Source organism: Trichosurus vulpecula, chromosome 6 (genome assembly GCF_011100635.1).
Source record: "Trichosurus vulpecula isolate mTriVul1 chromosome 6, mTriVul1.pri, whole genome shotgun sequence".
Classification (NCBI taxonomy): Eukaryota; Metazoa; Chordata; class Mammalia; order Diprotodontia; family Phalangeridae; genus Trichosurus; species Trichosurus vulpecula.
In genome coordinates this window covers 231,500,478-231,519,210 of record NC_050578.1, presented here as the reverse complement: position 1 = coordinate 231,519,210, position 18,733 = coordinate 231,500,478, and the positions used below count along the sequence as shown (strand labels likewise).

The window sequence follows — 18,733 nt, the reverse complement described above, 5'->3', positions numbered from 1 at the left end:
AAATACTGTCATTTCCAATATGTTGATTTGTCCCATAAATGAATATTAAATGTACCTTCAATTTTTTAGATCAATCAACAAGTATTTATTGAATGCTTATACTATGTGCAAAGGTTTTTGTTAGTATAGTTAGGGTCACCTTTACAAAGGTTGGCTGCATATCCAAATAAATGAATTCCCAAATAGCAAATGTTCTTTGTTGTTTCAAATGCAGCCTTCTTTTATTTTTTCTTGAATGTTACTATTATCATCCTTCATTAAGGTGAAAGCAGCAAAACAATGTTATGAACTGCACTGGATAGCACAGCATATACAGTAGTATACCAATGAAATTTAGCCTGAGGATATATGATTGTAGTGGACTTACTGGGTAGCTTTTACAATGTCACAGTTACTAGAGTCCTCTATAAGAGGCAAAGCTTCTTTTTCCTTTGTTGGTTCTCTGTTTTCCTGTGCAGAGATGTTTCGATGACCAAGCCCTGGAGACCAATGGGAGCCATGACTGTGATTCCTGCACTGAAGATTCACAATGCAAAGGGTTATAAAATCATCAATAGTATATATAACCAATTGAGCAAACAAACATTATATCTATGTTAATTAACTAATTAACATTTTGAAGTCTTGGAAATGGGTCCTGGGGAATGTATCTTTCATATTTCTTAATTCTGCCAATAATTCCCAGTGCCTGGCACACAATAATTGTGCTTAATAAATACTTTCTCATTCATTAATATAAAGTTACAAATGATATAAATCACTACAAAAGGATGCTAATGGTCTGAATTAAAAAAATCTTTAGAGGTAGTCTTATCTTAGATTTATTAAATTTAACCTAAAAGCAAGTTTCTGACTTGAATGCCTTTGGCAAAAACACTACAGAGACTTCTAATGATATAGAATGGCTAGTTTGGTCATTAAGAAAAAGATAATTCAAGCCAATTTTTCCCAAACCAATTTACAGATTAACCATGTCCTTTGTTGTCCTTTTTCTTTCCTGCTGCATGACTTTTAGGTTCATTGAGAGAACAGCACAGGGGAAAGAAAATGAATAAAGAAACAAGCTTGTTAATTTTTGATACTAGTCAACAGTTCTATTAGAATAGTTGGTGGGACAGAAAATTGGGACTATGGACTTAAATGTGGCTTTTTAAGCCACACTGTCTGAATGTGCAATTATCTCAAACTAGAGTTGACCAATTTCCTGAAGAGGGTAAAAATTATGTTGAAAATGAGCCCTCCTTTATGGGTTAGGTAAAGAAGCCTTAGCATGCCTTGGTGCTTCCTGCTGCCAAGTAGGGCATCTAAATCTGTACATGTAAATAAAAAGTAGGTGTTACCTTACAGATACCATCCTAAGATCCTAAAAAGGAGGTGGTGCTGAGAGGTGGGAGGAGAAGAAAGGGTTACATGGAATCTAAAAAATGTTATTCTATTCATGATATTGATTCTCTGGACCTTTCATTTACATCAAAGGAATTCTCAATAGCATAACCAATAAACTATTCAGAGATATTTCCACTAGGTGCATTTAAAATCTGATGGTTACCAGGCTTAGGTTCTCAAGTCTGAACACCCAACTGGAATTTCTTTTTAATAATGAGTCTTCGACTTTAAGATCTCCTTAAAGTCAATCTGAATATCTTTAAGAAAGCTGGACATCATTCTAATGTAGACCTTGAGAGTCTCAGACCCATTACCTTAAATCCTCCTATTTCTATGCATTTGTACAAGCTATTTTCCATCCCCAGAATACTCTCCCCCCTTCATCTCTGTCTTTCAGATATTTCCCATCCTCATAACAGGTGCCTCCACTTCCACTTGGCCTTCCCTCCTCATCCCACCTTGATCACTTTGCTGAGTTCTCTTCTTTGAATCTACTACTCCCTCTCCCTTGCACTAGGCTTATCAGTGTACATACCATCACTTCTTCCTGTCCTGCCCCCAACCCACAGAATAAAGGCAGCTTCATGGTAGAAGTATTGAAGTGAGAGATTTGAAGGAGAGAATTACAATTAAGAGGCAGTACAGTATATGATAGAGAACACCGGACTTAGATTTATAAAGGTTTGGTTTTAAATTCCGTATCAGATATTTAGTATTCATTTCCAGTAAGCAAATCCTTTAATTTCTTAGTCTGTTCCTCATCAGTAAAATGGGGATAATGTAAAGCATTTTGCAAATCTTAAAGCATTATAAAAATGTGAACTATTGCTGTTATTTCTGTTGTTTTTGTCCAGGCAAGAAGCTAGGCATGATGACCTTGGACAGCAGCTGTGTCACAGGAGAGAAGTGAATGGATGCCAAGACAAGTTGTGGAGGTAGAATGACAAAGACATGGCAACTAATTTGATATGAGAGATGGAGGCAGAGTGAGAGTCATGGATGGTTCCATGGTTATGAACCCGGGCGAATGGAAGGACGGTGGTTTTCTCTAAGTAGGAAAGTTAGGAAGAGGGAGAAAAGATAATGAGTTCTGTTTTATACATGTGAAGATGCCTATAGGTCATCTGCTTTTAAATGTTCAAGAAGAGACAGCTCAGGGATGAGACAGGAATAGGTAAGGATAAGAGTGCAGGGAAAGATTAGAGGCTAGATCCATAGATCTAGGAATCATCTGCATAGAAACAGTAACTGAATCCATAGGAATTGATCCCTCCATTGAAGGAGGATGTGGAAAGTAGAAGAGAGGAGAGCAGAGGGGAGGAAAGAGCCTTTGAGGACATCTACGGTTAGGCATAAGGCATGGATGATGACTCAGCAAAGCAGACTTGAGAAGTGGCTAGACAGGCAGATGGAGAAGCAGCAGATAGCAGTGTCATGAAAAGCTAGGAAAGAACATCCAGGAGCATAAGGTGACAAACTATGTCAAATGGTGAACAGATGTTAAGAAGATGAGGAATAAGAAAAGGACATAGAATTTCATAATTAAGAGTTTAACAGTAACTTAGATGAAAGCAGTTGGAGGTCAGTGATGGAGGTTAGAAACAAAACTTCAAAGGAGTGAGCAGTGAAAGGAGAGAAAATAGAAGCAAAAAGCAAAATGGCCTTTTCTAGGATTTTGGCTATAAAAGGGGATGGGGGAGATACAGAATAACAACTTGAAACAACAGTAGGGTCAAGTGAAGTTTGGGTTGTTTTTTAAGAATAGGGAAGATCTAGGTATGTTTGTAGATAACATGGAAAAAGTAAATGTGGAGAGACTGTAGATTGGTGGGAAAGGTATTAGACCAAGCTACCAGATGAGACAGGGAGGGAATGGCATCAAGAGTATAAGTACCGGTGCTGGTCTTGGGGAGAAGAACTCTATCTTCATCAGAGACTGTAGTAAAAGAAGAGACAGTGGGAGATAAGGTCAAAGAGTTCTGAGATGTAGAAAAAAGGAGAAATGTGAGGCTATGGCAAATGGTCTCTATTTTCCCAGTAAAGTATGAGGCACAGTCTTCTGCTAAGAAGTTAAGGTTAGAAGAATTGAAGGCTTGAGAAGAGATTTAGAATAGCCTTTGTGGTTAGTGCTATACTGAATCAACTAAGGAAGAGTAAAAGGATTACCTTATGACTGTGAGAGCCCAGTAGAGATTAGATAAAATAAATTCATAGTTGTGAGAAACATGCTCACAAAGGGATAAGGCCTTAACTGATGAGGCCAGGAAAGCAGTTTATTACACTTTTGCAAGAGTGGGTGCCCTACACATAGGGCATGCAGAGAGCTGGACACAGCCAGCTTTTAATTCCCATTCTCAACTGCGAGTTCCCTCCCCCTGTCACTCATTGGCTGGATACAACTTTGTGAACCATGTTTTTCTCCTAGATGTGTTCCCCCTTCCTTGTCATGCATTATATGTGCATTCAAATTAGCTTGCTCCACCCTGGGGGTGTGTTGATGAATATTAAACAGATCACTAAGCATGTGTACAAGCTTCTTACCTTTTACCCTATCAGAAGCCTGGTTCTACCAAGCCATAGCTCTGGTTGGAACTAGTTACGTCAGACTTGAATCCTGTTATGTTTCTTATGAGGCTGGGAGTATGTGTACATGTCACTTCTGTGGAAATAAAACTCTTTCCTCTATTTCTCACATAGTGGACCCAATAACCAGCACTTACTTGAGTTAAAATGGAGGAAGCAGATGGTAAGAGTATTCAGTCAAGGGAAGTTTGTCAAAGCATGAGAAGCAAAAAGAAAACGGAGCAAGAAATGCAAGAGTAATGTTAGTGTGAAGTTGGACAATTTTAACTAAACAAAGTTAGAGCAGAGGTGATGGCCTGGAAGAGCACTGAGGTATGGAGAGAGTACAGATCATAAGAAGGACAAAGAATGGAGTCAGAATGAAGAACAGCGAGTGATGGAAGGATAAGAAGTTGTGGTCAGATAAAGGGTTTTCAGAATTCTTGATTATGAAAGTGGAACTTGTAAGTGAGATCAAGGGTGTGACCATCCGTGGGTGTGGTTGAGATGAGTGAAGATATAGGAAATGAGAACTGAGGAAAGTGAGAACTTGGGAGTCCAAGCTGTTTGGGGGAACATCAATGTGTATACCAAAGTATAAGTGAACAAGTCCAGGGAGAAATACTGAGAGTCAAAAACCAACCACTTTGAGAAAGGAAGATTGATCTATGAACTGGCAGATAACCGCCAAGAGGTACAGATATGATGATATATCTGAATAGAACAAACTTCAGAGGGTTGGGTCAATGGTATCTCTATTCACTCATGCTTGAAGTTTCAATGTCATCTTTGCATTTTCTCTTTCCATCACCTCCCATAATCAATTAGATATCAAGTCTTATCAATTCTACCTTTGAAATCTGAATCTTTTTTAAACCATTGTTGTCATTCTAGTACAGGCCTGTGTCTGAGCTATTATAGAACATAACTGACCTTCCCAGCTCCTATTTATCTCTACTGCAATTCATCCTTCACACAGTCGGGATGACTTTTTCCATGCACAGATCTGATGTCATCACGTCACTGCTCAAAATCCTTCAATGGCTCCCTACTATATACTGAGTTAAGTTAAAATTCCTTAGCTTAGTATTCAAGTGCCACTGGAGTTTATTGTCTACCTTTCTTTTCATCTTCCTCTCCCTCTACTCTTCCAAATATATTACATTAGACTACTAGTCTATTCTTTGATCAAACATACCCAGAATGGCACTCCCCCAGCATTCCCCAACCTCTACCAGATGAAATTTTACACTGTGGTACAGTGGAATGAGGGCTGGACTTGTGGAGTCATGAGAGACCTGGGTATAAACCTTGCCTCTGAAGATCAAAAGCTACGTGACAATAGGCAAGTCATTGAACTTACTTGAACCTCATCTGTAAAATGAGATAATAATAACTGTAGCACCTACCTCATAGGACTGGCATGAGGATCAAATGAAATACTGTATGAAGAGTGCTTTGTAAACTTTACAATACTACAGAACTGTTCTCTGCTGTTATTCTCATCTTCCAAGGTCTAGCTCAAAGCTTCACATGATCTTTGGCAGGGGTGAGGGGACTGGACCAGATTCTATTATGCTTCAGGTGAAGTTAAAAAGATAGGGGTAGCAATCATGATCTCAGACAATGCAAAAGCAAAAATAGGCCTAATTAAAAAGGATAAAACAGAAAATGATCTTTCCTTCCACGGACCTCAAACAGAACTTTGTATCCTTCTTGTGCTCTTATCAAAATTTATGCTGCATTATAATTATTGCTTAGTTAATATGTATACTATCTTTGCGCATGGCATATCCTCATTTCAACATAGAGAATACGAAACCTAGTAAAGATAACTTTCTAGTGGGCTTTGCAAGAAGTACTTTTGCCACAAAAAGCTCATTCCTAATTACAGGTATGGAAGGAGCTAGTCAGACAACTTCCGGTGAGGTTAACATTTGACTGAGGATGGTCACATAAAAGCCTTTGGTGAAAACAACTGCTCTTTCACTCCCATGAGAGAAAAAAATTTAGCCTAAGTTCAGATTAAAGCCTGCAAATCACTCTCCTATTAAGGAATGCTTTAGAATTATGCTCTAATTTCTTCATATATTCATGTCTTGCCTCCCCTAGACTGGTAGGCTACTTAAGGACAAGCACAATGCCTTCTATCATTTTCTATTCTTGAGTACCTTTAACACAATTAAATGTTTGTAGGCTAACTAAAATCTGACAGAGATTTGCAAAACTCTTTCACACCAGAATCCTTAAAACTTTAAGAACACACGCTATGGTTGGGAATGGGCAAAGCAGAATGACTTCCACAAATTGGGCAGTGTAATAACAAAACATTAGGCAGAACTTCAGGACAAGCACGCAATGGGCCAGCAATTGTCCCGTTACTGAAGCTCTTCAAGCAGAGGGGATGAATACTGGTCAGAATGTTGTACAGGTAGAAACTGGGCTAAACTTTGAGGTCTTTTCCAATTCTCAGATCCTATGACTCAACAATTCTACACTGAATGATAAATATATTTAAAGAGGTACAAAAGAAAGTTCTATATTAGATCAAGGGATGGGGATAGAGACATTTTTATTGACAAAGAAGAACCAAAGAAGTTTCCAAAGAAGGCAACTTTACAGGGCTAGTAGAAATTTAACAGGTAAAGACAGAGAAGAGTGCATTCCAATACTGGGGGACAGTATAGAAAAGGGAGAGGAAAGAAAGTACACAATGTATGAAAGGAATAAAAGTCTGAGCAGTTTGTCTGGATCATGTGGAGAGAATACTATGAAATGAGCTGGAGAGACTGAGTTGGAGCAGGGGTTCTTAACCTTTTTTGTGTCATGGTCTCCTTGTGCAGTCTGGTGAAGCCTATGGATCCTTTCCCCACAGAAGAATTTTTTTAAATGGATAAAATAAGATACAGCACATTGCAAAGGAAACCAATTCTATTAATATACAGTTATCAAAATAGTAAAAACAAAGAAAACAAATTCCTGGCCCCCTGGAAAATATATTGAAGAAAAATAATTGAAGAATTATTGGATTACCTGAAAGCCATGATCAAAGAAAGAGCTTAGACATTGTATTTCAAGAAAGTATCAAGAAAAACTGCCCTGATATCCTAGAACCAGAGTGTAAAATAGAAACAGAAAGAATCCCCCAACCACCACCTGAAAGAGATCCCAAAATGAAAACTCCCAGAAATATTATGGCCAAAATCCAGAGCGCCTGGGTTAAAGAAAAAATACTTCAAGCAGCAAGAAAGAAACTATTCAAATACAGTGGAACCACAGTCAGGATCACACAAGACTTGGCAGTTATCACATTAAAGGAGCAGATGTGTTAGAATATGATATTCCAGAAGGCAAAAGAGTTGGGATTACAATCCAAAAATAACTTACCCAGCAAAACTGAGTAAAATCCTTCAAGGAAAAAAATGGACATGTAACGAAATAGAGGACTTTCAAGCATCCCTGATGAGAAAACCAGAGCTGAATAAAAAATCTAATTAAAAGGTAAGCATGAAAAAGAAATCAAAAGGGACTCAATAAGATTAAACTGTTTACCTTCCTAAATGGGAAAATGATACATGTATCTTCTAAGAATTTTAGCAGTATTGGGGCAGATAAAAGGATTCCACATAGAAAGTGGGTCCAGAAGTGAGTCAATTAGGTTAGGATGATGTAAAAAATTGGAGAAATGAGAAAAAGGGATGCCCTGGGGAAAGGAAGGGAAGAATGGGGAAAATTATCTCACATAAAAGAGGTACAAAAGGAAGAGTTTTTATAGTGGAATGGAAAATGGGGTGTGGGGAAGAAGCAATGCTTGAACCTCACATCTAAATTGGTTCAAAAAAGAGAATATATGTGTGTGTGTGTGTGTGTGTGTATAAATATGTATATATTAGCAATAGACATCTATTTTACCCAATAGGAAGGTAGAAGGGGAAGGGGGTAAAGAGAAAGGGGTGGTGGAGGTGGTGATAAGAAGGTGGGCAGATAAAAGAAGGCAGTGGTCAAAAGCAACGCAAACTTTAGAGGAAGGGCAGGATAAAAAGAAAAAAGGATAAACAGAAGGAAATACAATGGAGGGAAATGCACAGTTAGTAATCATAACTATGAATGTGAATGTGGTGAACTCATTCATACAAAGAAGTGAATTGCAGAATGAATTAGAAATGAGAATCCAATATGTTGTTTTCAAGAAACAAACTTAAAACAGAGACATACACAGAGTTTAAAAAAGTGGCGGGGGTGGTGGGGGGGGAGGGGAACTGGACCAGAACCTATTATGCTTCAGCTGAAGTTAAAAAGGCAGGGGTAGCAATCATGATCTCAGACAGTGGAAAAGCAAAAATAGGCCTAATTAAAAAGGATAAGCAATCTGGAAGAACAAAAGGTCAAGAATATCAAGGGGATCAATGAAAAAAAAAATGTGAGGAAGGTGGATTAGCAGTACCGTATCTCAAACTGTATTGCAAAGCGGGAATCATTAAACCAATCCAGTACTGGCTAAGAAACAGAGTGGTGGATCAGTGGAATAGATTAGGTACACAATACACAATAGTGAACGATCATAGTAATCTAGTGTTTGCCAAAGACAAAGATCCAAGATTTTGGGACAGGAAACCACTATCTGACAAAGATTGCTTGCAAAACTGGAAAGTAGTTTGGGAGAAACTAAGCCTAGACCAATATCTCACACAGTATACCAAGGTAAGGTGAAAATGGATAAGTGATTTAGACATATGGGGTGATATCACAAGTAAATTAGGGAAAGATGAGAAAATGTACCTGTCAGATTCTATAGATAAGAAAAGAGTTTATGTCGAAACAGAAAATAAAGGAGATTACAGGAAGTAAAATAGACATTTTGGTTACATGAATTTAAAAAGCTTTTGCACAAACAAAACCAAAGTAGCCAAAATTAGAAAGAAAACAAGAAACTCGGGAAAAATTTTTTTTTTGCAGCAAGTATCTCTGATAAAGGCCTCATTTCTCAAATACATAGGTAACTAAGCCAAATTTATAAAACTGAGAACCATTCCCTAGTTCATAAATGGGCAAAGGATATATACGAACAGGCAGTTTTCAGAAAAAGAAATCAAAGCTAACTATGGTTACATGTAAAAAAATGCTCTAAATCACCTACTGAGAAATGCAAATTAATTAAAACAACTCTGGGAAACCACCTCATCCCTATCAGATTAACTAATATGAGAAAAAAGGAAAATGACAAATATGGGAGGGGATGTTGACCCATTGACAATGAAGTAATATCAATACTAAACATGTGTACCAAATGGCAATGCATCTAAATTCTTAAAGGAAAAGTTAAATGAATTATAGGAGGAAATAGCAAAATTATGTTCGTAGAGAACCTCAACTTTCCCTCATAACTAGATAAATCTAAATATAAAATAAATAAGAAAGACATCAAGGAGATGAATAGAAACATAGAAAAGTTAGATGCGATAGACCTCTGGAGAAAACTGAATGGGAACAGAAAAGAGTATATCTTTTCTTAGCTATACATGGCACTGTCACAAAAATTGACCATGTCCTTAGGGCATAAGAACCTCACAACCAAATACAGAAAAGCAGAAATATTAGATGCATCCTTCTTAGACTATAATGCATTAAAAATTACATTTAATAAAAGGCTGTGGAAGCATAGATTAAAAGCTAATTGGAAACTAAATAATGTAATCCTAAAGAATGAGTAAAGAAACAAATCATAGAAACAATCAATAATTTCATTAAAGAGAATGACAACAATGAAACAACCTTCTAAAATTTGTGAAATGCAGCCAAAGTAGTACTTAGGGGAAAATTTATATCTCTAAATGCAGATATCAATAGAAGAAAGAAAGAGAAGATCAACGAATTGGGCATGCAACTAAAAAAAGACTAGAAAAGAACAAATTTTAAATCCCCAATTAAAAACCAAAATAGAAAACTTGAAAAATCAAAGGAAAAATTAATAAAATTTAAAGTAAAAAAACCCAGTGAACTAATAAAACCAGAATCTGGTTTTTATGGGGGAAAACCCACATTAAAAGATAAACCATTACTTAACTTGATTTTAAAAAATGAAAGAAGAAAACCAAATTCCTAATATCAAAAATGAAAAGGATGAATGCACCACTGATGAAGCAATTATTAGGAGTTATTTTGCCCAATTATATGCCAACAAAACTAACAGTCTAAGTGAAATGGATGAATATTTACCAAAATATAAACTGCCCAGATTAGCAGAAGAGGAAATGGAATACTTAAATAACCCTATCTTAGAAAAAGAAATTGAATAAGCCATCAATGAACACTCTAAGCAAAAATCTCCAGGACCAGAAAATGAATTCACAAGTGAATTATACCAAACCTTTAAGGAACAATTAATTCCAATACTGTACAAATTATTTGAAAAAATAGGTAAAGGAGACCTATTAATTTTTTATGACAAATACAGTTTTGACATCTAAACCAGAGAGAGCAATATAGAGAAAGAAAACTATAAACCAACTTCCCTAATGAATATTAACACACACATTTTAAATAAAATACTAGAAAGGAGATAACAGCAAAGATCACATACTATGATCAGGTGTGATTTATATCAGGAACACAGGGCTGGTTCAATATTAGGAAAATCCTCAGCATAACTGACCATATCAATAACAAAAACTACATAAATCAGGATTATATCAATAGATGCAGAAAAAGCCTTTAATAAAACACAACACCCATTCCTACTAAAAACATAATAAAGCATAGGAGTCAGTGAAGGCTTTCTTAAAATGACAAACTTGAAGCCTTCTCAATAGATTAAGAATGAAGCAAGAATGTACATTATCACCACTGTTATTCAGTATTATACTAAAAATGCTATCTATAGCAATAAGAAAAGAAAAAGAAATAGAAGGAATAAAAATAGGCAACAAGGAGACAAAATTATCACTGTGAGGATGATATGATGGTATACTTAGAGAATCCTAGAGAATAAACTATAAAACTAGTTGAAACAATTAAGAGCTTCAGCAAAGTAGTGGGATATAAAATAACCTCACAAAAATCTTCAGCATTTCTATATAATACCAATAAAACCCAGCAGGAAGAGAGAGAGAAATTCCACTTAAAATAAACGCAGACTACATAAACTATTTGAGAGTCTACCTTGCCAAGACCAACCCAGGAATTATATGAACACAAGCATAAAACACTTTTCACACAAATAATGGCAGATCAAAACAAATGGAGAAATTTTAATTGTTCATGGATAGTCTGGGCCAATATTATAAAAATGACAATTCTACCTAAGTTAATTGACTTATTCAGTGCCATACCAATCAAACTACCAAATAATAATTTTATAGAGCTAGAAAAAATGGTAACAAAATTAATCAAGAGAATCAATGGGAAAAAATGTGAAAGAACATGGCCTAGCAGTTCCATATTTCAAACTATATTACAAAGGGGTAAACATCAAAACAATCTGGTACTGGCTAAGAAACTGAGTAGTAGATCAGTGGAATAGATTAGGTACACAATTGTTGTGGTGTTGTGTGTCCTTCATTCTTGAAGAGGACCATGACATCAGAGAGGTGATTCCATGACATGCAAGTGAATTGGATTTGAATGAGGGAGGGCTGTACAAAGTCACCAGCCTCACTTTTTCCTCCAAAGCTATCTGGGTCCAGTGGTGAGATATAGATCAGGATAACTGGAGATGACCCTGGATGCAGTGGGAGACCTTGGCCTTTTTAAGCTAAGGTACTACGCAGTAATAAATGACCATAGTAATCTAGTGTTTGAATATCCAAGCTTTGGGGATAAGAACTCACCATTTGACAAAAATTTCTGGGAAAACTGGAAAGCAGTTTGGCAGAAACTAGGTATAGACTAACATCTTACACAGTATGCCAAGGTAAGGTCAAAATGGATAAATGATTTCAACATACAGAGTGATATCATAAGTAAATTAGGGGGACATGGAAAAAATATACCTGTCAGATTTACAAATAAGGTGAGACTTTACGTCTAAACAGGAGATAAAGGGGATTATAGGAAGCAAAATAAACAATTTTCATTACATAACTTTAAAGAGCTTTTGCACAAACAAAACCAATGTATCAAAATTATAAGGAAAACAGGAAACTAGGGGAAAATTTTTTTGCAGCAAATGTTTCTGATAAAGGTCTCATTTCTCAAATATTTAGGGAACTAGACCAACTTTATAAAAATAAGAGCCTTTCCCCTAATGGTAAATGACAACAGGATATGAACAGGCAGTTTTCAGAAGAATTCAAAGCTATCAATAATCACATGAAAAAATACTCTAAATCACTACTGATTAGAGAACTGCAAATTAAAACAACTCTGAGATACTACCTCACACCTATCAGTTTGGCGAACAGGACAAAAAAGGAAAATAACAGATGCTAGAGGGGTTATGGAAAAAATAGGGATGCTAATACACTGTTGGTAGAATTGTAAACTAGTCCAACCATTCTGTAATGCAACTACACCCAAAGGGCTATAAAGTACATACCCTTTAACCTAACAATACCACAGCTAGGTCTGCAATCCAAAGAGAAATCAAAGAAAAGTAAAAAGGGCCTATTTGTACAAAAATTTTTAAAGGAGCTCTTTTGTGATGGCAAAGAACTGGAAATTGAGGGGATGCCCATCAATTGGGGAGTGGCTGAACAGGTTGTAGTATATGATTGCGATATACTGCCACTGTGCTGTAAGAAATGATGTGCACAATGATTTTCGAAAAAACCTGGGAAGACTTACACAAACTGATACAAAGTGAAGTGAGCAGAATCAGGAGAGCATTGTACACAGTAACAGCAATACTGTAACAATTATCAACTGGGAAAGACTTGGCTACACTGATCAAGACAATGATCCAAGATAATTCCAAAGGACCCATGATGAAAAATGTTACCTCGAGAGAGAAAGCTGATAAATTCTGAATGCAGACTGGTGCCTAATTCTTTTAAACGTTCTTTATTTTTGTTGTTTTGTCTTTTCTTTTGCAAGATGGCTAATATAGAAACGTTTTGCATGATCTCACACATATAATTAATACCAAATCACTTGTCTTCTCAAAAAGGGTGAGGGGCAGGAGAGAAGGAAAGAATTTGGAACTCGAAATTTTTAAAAATTATTGTTAAAATTTTTTATATGAAATTGGGAAATATTTAAATAAATAAAGATGATTTCAAAAATAAAAATAAAACCTCAACTGGACTCTCTGATTCAAATTTCTCTTCTTTTCAGTGTATCAATCAATCACCAACCAAATGCCAGGTGCTGCAGATTCAAAAATAAAAATCAAACAGTCCCTGACCTCACGGACTACACATTTTTATTGGGGAGATGGCAGACAGCATGTACATAAATAAGCATATGTAGAATGCATACAAAACAAATACAAAGTAATTTTCAGAGGTTGACACCAGGAGCTAAGGAATCCAAAAAGCCTTCACATCGATGGTGGTGCTTCAGCTGATTCTCAAAGGAAACAAACTTTCCGAGAGGTGGTGGTAACAAGGGATTCATTCCAAGCATGGGGGAGAGACAGCAAAAAGTGACAGTGATAGCTGATAAAGTATTTTATGTGATAAAGAGAAAGAAAGGCAGTTTGGCTGTTTTCTACAGTGCAGGAAAGGAAATGATAAAACTGGAAAGGTAGCTTGGATCCAAGTTTTTAAAAGGCTTTAAATGCCAAACAGAAGAGTTTGTATTTTTATATTTTATTTTAGAGGTGATAGGTAGCACCTGGAATTTACTGAGCAGGGGAAAGACATGGTCATATCTGTGTTTAGAGCAAATGTGTGGAGGATGATTGGAGAAGGAGGGTTGGAGATATTTGAGGCAGTAAAGCAACTGGGCTACTATAGAAGCCCAGAAGAGAGGTGATCTGGACCTGAACTAGGGTGGTGGCCACTGGATGACTAGAGAGGAGAGGTCAGATCAAGAGATGTCGAGATAGAAAAGTTAAGATTTCTTAACTGAATGGATATTTGAGGTGAGAGTGAGACATCAAAGATAATGCCAAAGTTGTGAATCTGGGTAACTGGAACAGGGTGGGGATACCCTTGACAGAAATACAGAAGTTTGGAAGAGGGTTAGGTTTTGGGGGAGAGACTATGCACTCTGTTTTGGACTATTTTGTAGAGATGTCCATAAGACACCTAGCTTGAAATGTCCAGTAGGTAGCTGGTGATTCGGTACTGGAGCTCAGGAAAGAAACTACCCAGCTGCCAAAGTGGTATTCCCTTAGTGTAGCTCTGTCACTCCCCAGCTCAAGCAGCTCTAGTAACTCCCACTTGCCTCTAGGATAAGTTATAACCTTAAAGCCCTTCACCATCTGATTCTAGCCCACTTTTCTCATGACCCAATCCCCGCCTTCATGCCCACTACATTCCAGCCAAGCCATCTTGTTTGCTACACATGGCATTCCATCCCTTTTCCATCTTTGTGCCTTTGACAGGCTATGCCTGCTGTTTGGAATATACTTCTTCCTTACTTCTGCCTCTCAGAATCCTTAACATCATACAAAGCTCAGCTCAGGTGGCTTCTCCTTCAGGAAACCTTTCTTGCTCTTCACAAGTATTTCCCCCAGAAATTATTTGGTAGGTATTTCATATTTAATTGTCTATGTACATATTTCTCTCAAAAGAATGTAGGTGCTTGAGGATAAAAGCTATTTTATTTTTGTCATAGTAGTTCCAGCAAATAGGATGTGTACCTGGTGCTTAATAAATTGAAATGAGTGAATAAGCCTATCAAAGGAGAGAGTACAACATACTACAAGAACAAAATTACTTAGAATTAAATGGAGCTATCCTTGGAGTTGTCAAGGATATCCAACTTATCTCTCACTAAGTAAATACGACCTGGTCAAAACACTAAAGGAATTCTTCTGAGGGAAAGATAAATATGGTAATGTTATGCTGGGCATTAATTCAACACAGAACCATCATCTCTCCACTAGCTTCGATTGAGGAAACTAGACTCCCAAAGGCCCTAACAAGTGGCCATTAAAAGATTCCACACCCTTTCAGCCAAAACAACTACAGTTACATGCCCTTCCAATGCCTCCCTTCCCAGTTCCCAAGTAATTACAAATGGAAAAAAATTCTTTCACACCTTTTCTGAATAAATGAGAGTTAGGAACGACATTCCCTCAGCATTCCAGAGAGCTAAAGGAAGAGGGTTACCACCATTAGCATCAAATTTCCAAATGAAGGTGGAACAGCTCCTTTGCAGAACCCTTTCTCTGCCTATAAATCTTGGTTGGTTGGTTGCTTTCCTCTGACCAAATCAGTAGATATATTCACACCTTCACATTTACCCACATATGTTTTCTCCTCACCTGAACCCACCTTCAAAATAACTACATGAGAAATAATTATGGAGTCTGAATGCAGATCAAAGCATACTATTTTCTCTGGTTTTTGTTTTGTTTTTTTCTTGTGGTTTTCCCCTTTGATTCCAATTCTTCTTTACAACATGATTAATATGGAAATATGTTTAACATGATTGTACATATACAGCCTATATTAGATTGCATGCCATCTTGGAGAGGAGAAAGAGAAGGGGAGAAAATTTAGAACTCAAAATCTTACAAAAGCGAATGTTGAAAACTAAAAATAGATAGATGGATAAATTAAACAAAAACAAAAACAAAATAACGGCCTGAGAAGGGGAAAAATAAAACACGAGACACGGGACAAATAAACAAGCAAAGGTAAAAGGCCTCTAAACCAGCACTGGGAAAAAAACAAACCAAAGCAGAGCAGGGGGAAAAAATAGCCTCTCCCAGGGGAGTGGAATCAATTAGAGCTGTTTCAAAAGATTCAAGGTCAAGGTGAATGGTCCACTAAGAGGATGTAACCTAACACCTCCTCTGAAGAAGCCTTCTCTCCTTTAATCTTTCCCTCCTACTCAGCCCAGCCCTCATGGAAAAGCCACCATTTCTTCCATTTCTACCTGGTCTAAAGAAAAAAATAACCATTAGTGGCACCTAGGTACATGGGGGCAGAAGTGAGAGGGATACCCTGGCCCTCAGATTTTCCTGGCCCTCCAGATTTTCTCAACCATAGTTTACCCATCGCTTCAGTTTTTCCCCAATACCCTCCCTCATTCCCATCACTTTTACTTATTCCCCCATTCACCTGCTCTCATTCCCCCAATTTTTTTTTGTCCTCCCCAACTAAATTACTTACCTAAGCTCTCTAACTGCCCCCTCTCTCCAGGCTCTTCTAAGCCCCTTCAATCTAGTAATATCAAGCTTTTAGTCATTCTTTAATATCATTTAATATCATTCTTTTAGTCAACCATAATCAACAGAAACTCAGAGTTGGAAGAGACATCAGAGACCAGTTAGCCAGACCTCTCCTTGAAGAGAAATTCCTTTTATAGCAACCTTGAAAAAGGTCATCCATCCTCTGCTTGATTATCTTCAGCAATGGGGAACTCACTAATTTCCCAAGACAGCCCATTACATTTTTGGGCAGCATCAAAGTGATAAGGAAAAAAAAAACTCTTTATACTGAGCCTAAATCTGCCTTTCTACAACTTTAATCTCATCTAGGTCTTGCTGGGGCCAGGTAAGAAATCTAGTGCCTTTTCTATCTGACAGCTCTTTCAATACTTGAAAAAGGCTTTTCCATCCCCTCAAGTCTTCTGAAGACTAAAACATCCTCAGTTTTTGGAATAGATCATTGTAAGGCATGGTGGCCAGTCCTGTGGTGGCATTACTCTGCAATGTTCCAGTTGGTAAATGCCGCCCCCCCCCCACCAAAAAGATGAAAACTAGCCCTTGGTCAGATATTTCTGATGTGGTCTGACCAAGGCAGAGAACAAGTGCAGTGGAAGAATACTACACGTGAAGTCAGAGAACTTGGGTCAAAGTCCAGCTCCGCTGGTTTTTACCTCTGTGACTTGGGCCAAGTCATTTTAACAACACCTCCAAGGCTATGGATACCCCCTATTAATACAGCCTATCTCTATTACTCTACATATCTCTTATCCTTTTTTTTTCTTCATTCTTTCCTATATCCCCTTCTCCTCTACCTTTCCCTCCCATCTACACGCCCCTTCCCTTTCTTTCTCCTTTCCTCACACCCCCACTTCCCCACCCCACTCCCTTCTCCCGAGATGCACCACTTTTACTGTGTGACTCTGGGTAAGTTAATTTCACTTCTCTGCTTCCTCAAATACAAAATGGGGCAAAGTGGATTGAATGACCACAGTCGGAGATCCACGTGTCTATGACCCTATAATCATCCACCTCTCTGGGTCGGAACATTATGCCTCTATTAATGCAGCCCTGGAAACCTCATTCCTATTGCCCTGAAACTCGTTTAAGTCTTACTCCCCGCCCCCACTCCCTTCCTCCTGTCCTTCCACAGACCCACATTCCCTTCCTCTGCAGCCCCTTCCTCACTTACTGACCCCAAGTATCTTCAGCATCCCCTTCCCAGACCTCCACCCTTACCTCTTCATTCCCCCTCCCCCCACGACGAGACAGTTACCATGTGACCCAGAACAAGTCCCCCTACCTCTCCCATTTTTCTTCTTTGTAAAAAAAAAAATCCCAGATCTAGATCTTGAAGGGGCGCCTCCAAACAGCTCATTTTACAGATGAGAAAACTGAGGCCCCAAGAAGTGGCTTTCCGAAGAACCCACAGAGAGGATCAGGGATCTAGAGTAGGAAGGGACCTCGGCGTTCATATGGTCCGATCACCGCATTTTACAGGTGGGGAAACTGAGGCCCAGGAAGGTTAAACGATTTTTCCTAATTTTCACACAGAAGATCACAGGGACGGAGGTCCAGAGCTGGAAGGGGCCTCGGGGGGTCATCGAATCCATTCCCCTCCCCTCCCCCGCCTCATTTTACAGGTGAGGAAACTCAGACCTTGGGAGAAGGAACTTGGTAGCGAGATGGGGTGGGATTCGAACTCGGGTCCCGTAGCGTGAGCTCTCGCGCTGCCCTCGACCCCACGACCCTCAACCTTTGGGGGGAGGGAGAGAGGCAAAGGGTGGGGGGCGAGAGGTCCCCAGCGCCCGCCGGGCATCGCGGCTCCGACCCCGGGGCTCCCCTAGCCACCTCGGACACGAACCCCCGCCCGGCTCCCCGCCCGACCCGGGCGCGGCCGCCGCTCTCACCTGGGAGCTCAGCCCGGACCAGTCCATCTCCTCCTCTACGCCGGCCCCGACCGGGAAACTCCGAGCCCGGCCCCGGCTCAGTCCCGGACCCCCTGCCGCCTCCGCCTACTCCTGCACCCCGCGAGCCGCCACCGCCCACTTCCTGCCCTTGTCAGCGCCCCGGCCGCTTCCTGCTCCCCGAGCCGCCCGCCAATCACGGCGCAGTCCGGCCAATCCGCTTCTAGGGGCGGGGCCTCGCCCTGCCAGGGCCGCCCTGGTTGGTGTAGCCCGCTGGCGGGGGGCGGGGCGTCTCCTGTGCCTTGTCATCCTGCCTCCTTCAGCCTCGCAGCTTCGGAAATTTGACAGCAGTGTGTTAGTCTAGTCCAACTCCCTTACTTTACCTGTCGGGGTGTCGGGGATGGGGGGTGGTGAACTGAGGCCTGCCTAAGGTCACAGCAGTCAATTTGGATTGAACCCAAATCCACTGCGCCGGGTTGCAATCTCCATCTCTGCCCCCGGGAGGATCTTTGCTCTAGTGAGGTTGTAGGATCCAGCCCAGTACCTGGCATATAGTAGCTGCTTAATAAATGTTTATTGACTCATTGACGCGTCAATCAATAGACAGGCATTTATTAAG

At 39.1% G+C, this 18,733-nt stretch overlaps 1 protein-coding gene across 1 annotated transcript in view; it reads right to left on the bottom strand.

Annotated features, from left to right (window-relative positions):
* ZDHHC13 (zinc finger DHHC-type palmitoyltransferase 13) overlaps positions 1–18,200 on the bottom strand; it is a 61,985-nt gene extending 43,785 nt beyond the window's left edge. The window contains exons 1-2 of the mRNA XM_036762244.1: positions 18,118–18,200; positions 368–516 (exon numbers count right to left, since the gene is read on the bottom strand). Of these exons, the coding sequence (XP_036618139.1) occupies positions 368–516; positions 18,118–18,144 (176 nt within the window). The 5' untranslated portion in view covers positions 18,145–18,200. The remainder of the gene's footprint in view (positions 1–367; positions 517–18,117) is intronic.
* Between the last annotated feature and the right edge of the window lie 533 nt (positions 18,201–18,733).